The 7,327-nt window shown below is 29.0% G+C and overlaps 1 protein-coding gene across 1 annotated transcript; it reads right to left on the bottom strand.

The window, feature by feature from the left end:
• Positions 1-881: 881 nt before the first annotated feature.
• On the bottom strand, positions 882-4,996 carry LOC100816917 (polygalacturonase). Its single transcript, XM_014773163.2, has 9 exons — positions 4,660-4,996; positions 4,285-4,410; positions 3,981-4,148; positions 3,807-3,827; positions 2,662-2,869; positions 2,470-2,551; positions 2,014-2,122; positions 1,727-1,843; positions 882-1,289 (listed from the first exon to the last, which is right to left on the bottom strand). Exons 1-9 carry the CDS (start codon positions 4,894-4,896, stop codon positions 1,071-1,073), a joined length of 1,287 nt encoding a protein of 428 aa, XP_014628649.1. The 5' UTR covers positions 4,897-4,996; the 3' UTR covers positions 882-1,070.
• Between the last annotated feature and the right edge of the window lie 2,331 nt (positions 4,997-7,327).

Below are 7,327 nucleotides of genomic sequence, written 5' to 3'. Positions count from 1 at the left end.
GGTGAGGAGCCGCCGAGCCGACGTGATGACGTTGGCGTTATTTTGGGAGAGAGTTGTGTTTTGTAATCAACTCCTCCGTAGTTGATTTTTAAGTTTTATTTTGTTGAGTTCAAGTTGTAAAACTAAAATTTTAATTATATATATATGAACATATTTAATTTTTGTTATGTGTATAACATGTACCGAATTATTGTTTCTATGTAATTATGCATATTCACTTAAGTAATGGCGTGTTGTTGGATGAATTTATGTTGTAACAAAATCACTTCTATTTTCATAAGCAAAAATTAAGGGAGTTCTTTTTATAAAAAAAATAAAATTATCGAATATTAGAGTGTAGATACCGTAGCGACGAGGCAGGTCGTTACAGGTCCAGCTCCTTGATGTTGTTCCCAAATTAGTATATTTATAATTATTTTACAGTTTTGTGCTAGGCAATACTAGTGTGTTTAGTAATTAATATTTATTATTTACAATTAATTTTTAGTAATTTAAAATTATTTAAATTTCTATATAACGCGATATTATTCAGCAAAAAATTATTAGTGTACTGAGTGAATAAAATTAAATATTTAGAATAAATTTTTACTGTTTAACAAATTGTATAATTCACCCAAAATATAAAACTCATATTGTGGTAAATTGAAAACTTTACAAAATAGTTCTGATATATATCAAATTTTCCGTCTTCATGAAAATTGCAGGGTTTTTTTTTTGGAGTGGATCATAATTATCTTATTATCATTCTAATTACAATATACAGGTCTCTCTGAATCAATATTTAACGTTAATTCAGATTTTGGCAGTGAAGATTATTGGACGCATCTGTGTGTGTATATATATAATTTTGGAAGTTATAAAGTAAAATAAAATAGCACAACTGCACAAATTGAATTTTATTTATCAAACATAGTACAAACGATGACAATCATTACTATATCACACACATTATTATTGGCTGCAACAAATCAATCAGCTAGCCTCATTTGTTGACCATATATATATGTACAAAGCAATTAAACATGTCACATTATCCTTTCATTATTTGATTAGTGTCTTTCTTCCTCTTTCTATGGGCAGAGAGGGATAACATCTCCTCTGTAGGACAATTCAACACTGTTGCATGAAGCCTTGGCCCCTCCTCCACCTTCAAGTTGCAAGTCTATGTTCTGCAACACTATCCCCTGGCATGGAAAGTTGTTGCTGCAATCAAATTGCACACCCACATCAGAAGCACTTGTGCCCTTTATGTTTTGGTACATCACGTTCCTAATCTGAACAGCGGATTTCTGCAGGGAGAAAAAACAAATTAATCATCACTAATTAAATAAACAATACTCTATACACTAACCTAATTAATTATCTTAAAATCACTTTTCAACAAACTTATCAAAAGAAAATTTGATTCTGATCATAATTAATTATAACAATAATCGAGCAATTAAACATATAATTAATTATTAAAATATTTTAAGTTTTGCGGTTATCTCAACATACCTTAATGTGAACCCTTTATGAAGATCAAACATTTCATATTTTATTTTATTTTATTTGCTCAGCACATGTCAAATTTTATATTGATTAATCAAATTTAAAATATGCAAGAATTGAGATATATGATTTTCATTCAATGGTTCCAATTAAATAATTACATGAATGCGTGAAAAAAAACGGTTGCAAAGAAATTGGATCTACATTTTCCTAGTGAGTTAATTTGATTAATTACTTGTTCTTCGCATGGTGTCTCTTGATCACAATAATTTTGATCTATTATGATGGGGTTGGTCACATTGTCCATTTGAATGTTCTGAAATTGGATATTGCTTGCACTTCCTGACCCTCCCTGCATATGCAAATGTACATGTTAAAACCAAAAGGGATTTATATTCAGTATTGATATAAATTGAATTATTCAATTTATATGTAATCATATACTCCTATATAAATATTAATATATAAGTAGTTGGGAAGGAGGCTCAAAATTAAACATTGTTGAAATTTCAAATTAATTACCTGCCATGTCTTAATTCTTAGTCCATTTGTAGTTCCGGAAAGCATAGCTCCTTTCACCGTTATTCCTGAAACGAAGTCCTTGGATCCCCCAGCCCCTAGGCTTCCGATGCTGTATCATTGTTGCAAACAAAGTCACTTTTTAAATTAATTATTAACATGAACGAAGTCTTAACAATATGAAGCAGTGATTGAAAACAGTTCTAGAAAAACTAATTTGACCTAGTAAAAGTGGCTTATAATTATTTTGTGTTTATACGTTAACTTAGTAAGTTTTATGAAAGAAAAAAAGTTATCAGATCAACTCTTTTTAAATTTATCTGAGTAAATATCAGTCATAATAACATTTGGTATAAAAGCTCTTAATTAAATATTAAATAAGTATTTAATTAAATAGTATACCCAAATACACCCGTAATTGAATAATGGCATATGACCATAGAAGGTTGATGAAGGTACCTGATACCATGGCCTGGTCCGCAGATTATGTCTGTGGCTAGTACATCCTTGGATCCACTTACAATCGATATACAATCATCACCTACAATGTATTGAAACAAAAAAGTAACATAAAAATTAACATGAAAAAAATTCAATGTTTAATCATTTTTATTGTTTTGAAAATACAAAACATCAATTAAGAATAAGTACCAGTTCCTATAACGGAGCTTGAGATTTGAATGTTTTGGGTGTTTGTGACATGAATTCCATCAGTGTTTGGGCTATCCCCCGGTGCTGTCACAGTGAGACCGGAAACTTTAACATTCTCAGAGTCTTGGAATGAAACTTGCATCTTTTGGCCATTTTTTATCGTCAAATCCTCCACTGTCAAATCGTTGCACTTGTAGAAAGTCAATGCCTGCAATTAAGAGATACAATCAAAAAATGAAGGTTACATCATGGAATGGATCTTCTGACAAATTCAACCTTTGATAAAGATATACTGAAATTTTATATTTATAAGAATCATTAAATGTGAGACTTGTAATATTTTAAAAAAATAATATGTATTATTTATTGGACATAATTTCATTCAAGTGAGATAAAACTAGTAAGAAAGGCTAATATAATATTTTTTCCAGTTTTATATAAAATTGGTTTAATTAGTTACACTAAATGTATCAACAATTGTATCATTTTTGTATAATTATCCCTGTTTTTTTAATATATTTCCATTTAATTGAAAAAGAAAAAAATATTTCCGTTTAATTAATTAATTAAAACATCAAAACTTGACAACTAACTTTTGTATTCTATAAAAAATAAAAGACAAAATGAATGAGATAAGTAATTCTTCCTAATGATTTTTTCCTATCCTCGTGTGAGAGAGAGTCGTCAAGGAAATTAACTTATCATATTGTTTCTTGACTAGAAAAAAATATGTTGGAGTAATTGAGAGTATTTTTATATAAAAAGATTAATGCAAGATACAATTTCAAAAGGTTCTCAATTTTTAATTAAGGCAAATTTCTAGAACATATTTCTATAAAAAAAAAATACTAGAGGAAGTATTTATGAAAGAAGAAATAGACGCAATTAATATTTCAACATGATATTGATTTGACAATGGATCTTTAATTTTATTTTAAATTTTCACATGACTTTTTTGTACAGAAATTTCGTCTCTATCTCTTCATAAATATTAATAAGGCCCCACTTATTAATGTTTAAAACTAAATAGATATAAATTTTTTATCCACTTGGCAAGGCCCCCCTTAAATTATTATTTTTTCTTAAATAAGGTCCCCTTAAATTTGAATCCAAATTATACTATTGAGAGAGCTATAGATACATACCGTAGGGGCATCCTTGCAAGGCTGCAAAGACAGAAAGATACATTGAATAATTAGCATTTGAATAAGATTTATGTATTATAAATCAATCAAACAGATGTGTGTGTGTGTGTATATATATATATATATATATATATATATATATATATATAGTATTGTAGTTTTCTAATATCTTACAAGCTTTTCGTTCACTTTGCATGAGTTTTGCCACCATATGTTCCCATTTCCATGGATGGTACCACCACCTTTAACTGATAGTTTCTCAACACTGTCGAAAGTAAGCCAGTGAGTGAGATCTTCGCTGTAATCTGATAGGTTTTCTGATGCTTCAATGGTTCCAGAAATCTGAAAAACAAAACAATGAAAAATCATCCCAAATTCATATATACAGATATCGAACAATTGAAGATCTCTTCAATGTTTATAATTCAATTTTTAAAAATATTTGAACTAGCAAATTTAATTTGTTCCAAACTATAACCTGGACTTCGATGTTGGATCTGCAAGGGCCAGAAAATCTGAATGGCTTGAGTAGATAATTATTCTCAGGCACCAGAAGAACTGCACCCCCAGAAGAACATGCTACTTCCCAAGCGTCATTGAATGCCTGAAACATTATTAATATAGTTTAAACATTATCATTCTTTCCACATTATTTACGTTGATTTTTTTTTTTTTAAAAAAAACTGCGCCAACTAAACTTTTGCAAGAAATTAAATTGCAAAGACTAAAAAAAATATTTTAGGGCTTACCATACTAACACATTTTTATTAGACAAAAACTATACTTACATTTTAATGAAGTGTCAATGATAATATGCATGTGACATTAATTTGGTCTTGGCAAAAATATGTACCTGAGTGTCATCAGTTTTGCCATCTCCACGAGCTCCATAATCATTGACGTTAACCGTTTTAAGCGAAGAAGAAATGTCACCCAACTTGACAAATTTCTTTAAGCTCAAAACATCTGTACTCTTTTGTTTGATAAAGTCCTTGAACGTACTACCATCATCAAATAGCACGGTGCTATGACAAGCAACAAAAGAAAACATGATAAAAAGTAACGAGAGGTGATGCCTTTGGAGGGCCATTGTTACTTTAATTTCCCTTTGTGTGTAAGTGGGAATTGATGCTCTTTGAAAGGTGTTGAATGCCGTTTGATGAAAATGGCTATATAGTTAATTAATAACAAGCTTGGTGTGGAATTGATAGGGGGAATGCCATGTGGGTTTGTGTATTTATAGACAAAGAAATGGAAATGGCTTTGGATTTTGGATTTGGCTTATTTTTCAACTACATAAGGGTTTACGTTATGGAAGCTAGGATATGAGAGATTGAGACGAAAGGATCTCTAAGGTACGTACACACTGACTTTTGCTCCATACAGGCTTGTACCCAAAAGGTTTACGAATGTACATGTCATTTATTATGTGAGTACGTGTATTGAATATGCTAGCTCTTAAATAGTAGTAATAATAATATGTAAAGATGATTAATAGTTATATTTTTTTTTTCGATAACTGATTAATACGTATATATGTTTCTAGCTCAACATTATATGTTATATCAATTAGCCAAAGAACACGTATACGTATAAACGATTGAAACACGTATATATGTTTCTAGATCAACATTATATGCTATATTTCTCATTGATAGGCTTTCTATGAATATCGTAAAACGCACTTTGTTACAATGCTCTGAACTTAAAATTGTGGCGCCTTTTCTCAAATAGCAAATTGAACATTATTAGAACTAAGTCACCTTCCATTATATGTTCCTTTCATGTCCCTTTATTAATAGTAAAAAAAAAAAAACTGACACATTGGGAAATAATAAAAGTAAATAAAACAGGTGGGGTGGGGGGTTGGGGGAATACTTTTTTAAAAGAAAGAGAAAGTTGTTTTAACGGCATATTTTTTTAATTAAAGAATGCTAACTAACAAAACCTTTAAGACATTATTTTAAAAATTAAAAGTAAGAAAATTTTGTAAAAATTATTATCAGTATCTCAGCATGATTTCTAATAATAAAATATGAGTATTGATTGATTTCTTTTTCTTTTACAGAAAAAAAAAGATATTGATTGATTTCTTAACAAATAGTATCGCATTTTTCTATTATACGGTTCAAATTAAAACTTTAATTTGATGTTTTTTTGTAAGATTTAATCTAAAATATTTACCACATTAATTATTTTTTTTTATAAAAGTATCCTTCATTAAAGTCATTTTTTGAATAACGTGATAGTAAGAGAAATATAACTCATTAATATATGTAGTTTTGCTCACAATGATAGTTTTGGAAACAAATATTAATTTGGGACAAATTTTATGTTTTCAACTAAATTAACAAATTTTTTTAATTCTAATAAATTAGTTAATTAGACCTTATTAGTAAGATTTTTTATGACTAAAACATTATTTTAGTCTTTTATGTTTTCATATTTAATTTTTCTATTTTGGTCTTTTATGTTTCAAAAGATTCATTTTAATTTTTTATGCTTACGAAAACTTTTATTTTGATCCTTATGTCCATTTTCTGTTAACATTGGCAGTATTTTAAATTTTAATGTAATTGTAACTAAAAATTATCACTATGAGCAAATTAATGTATATAATTAATATTTGTATATTTTTACATTTCAAATTTCATTTGTGTCTTTGAAACCTAGCATCTTTTAGGGTTTCTCACTCACTGTAAGTCCTTAATTCTCATGTCATACTCATCATTTTCTTCCATGGTTGTCATTACCTTCTATTGTCTCTGCAAATCCCGCCTCTTAAGACACGACAAATTTTTCCTTTCCCTTTTCTACCTCTCTAAAATCAATACCTCCTTCTATCCTATGTATTATTATTTGCATCCTCAACCTTGTTGTCATCGTGTGTTGTGACTATGTATTTTGTTTGTGTCTCTCCTCCACCTCCACTGTTCAACCTCCTCGGTTCCTTTGTCGCCAAAAAAAGCATCAAGAAGAAAGACCAATGTTCGCTCTTGAACCTTGAATGGTGATGAAATTTGTCGATTGTGCATCTATCTCACAGATTTCATTTCTAGAGACTAATTAAATCCTAGTGTTGCTTCAGTGCAAGCATGATTTTCGCGAGTTTTATGGCCTCCTAGTGTTGATCTATTTTCTTCATTATGATTTTGATCTAGGGTTGTGATTTGGGTCATGTTTTGGATTGATATAAAATTTTGATTTGTGGTTTTCATTTGAACCTGAGATCTAGTTTAAGATTTTGATGATTTGAATTTGGATTTGTAATTTGGATTTTGATTTTCCCATGTTGTGATCTGATTTGGGTATAATTGTTCTTCATGTTGATTTATAATTTTTAAAATAGTATTACACATAGTGGTGATTGTTAGCCATTACTAGCTATATAAAGTTAGTTATTTTAAAATTTGTCTATATCAATGAAAATTGATGAAATGACCAAAATAATTTTTTTTGAAAACATAAAAAATCAAAATAAGTTTTTGTACCAAAATAGAAAAACATGAAAAATAAAGAAT

This window comes from Glycine max, chromosome 2, assembly GCF_000004515.6.
Source record: "Glycine max cultivar Williams 82 chromosome 2, Glycine_max_v4.0, whole genome shotgun sequence".
In the NCBI taxonomy this organism is placed as follows: domain Eukaryota; kingdom Viridiplantae; phylum Streptophyta; class Magnoliopsida; order Fabales; family Fabaceae; genus Glycine; species Glycine max.
This window is presented reverse-complemented; position numbering and strand designations above follow the sequence as displayed.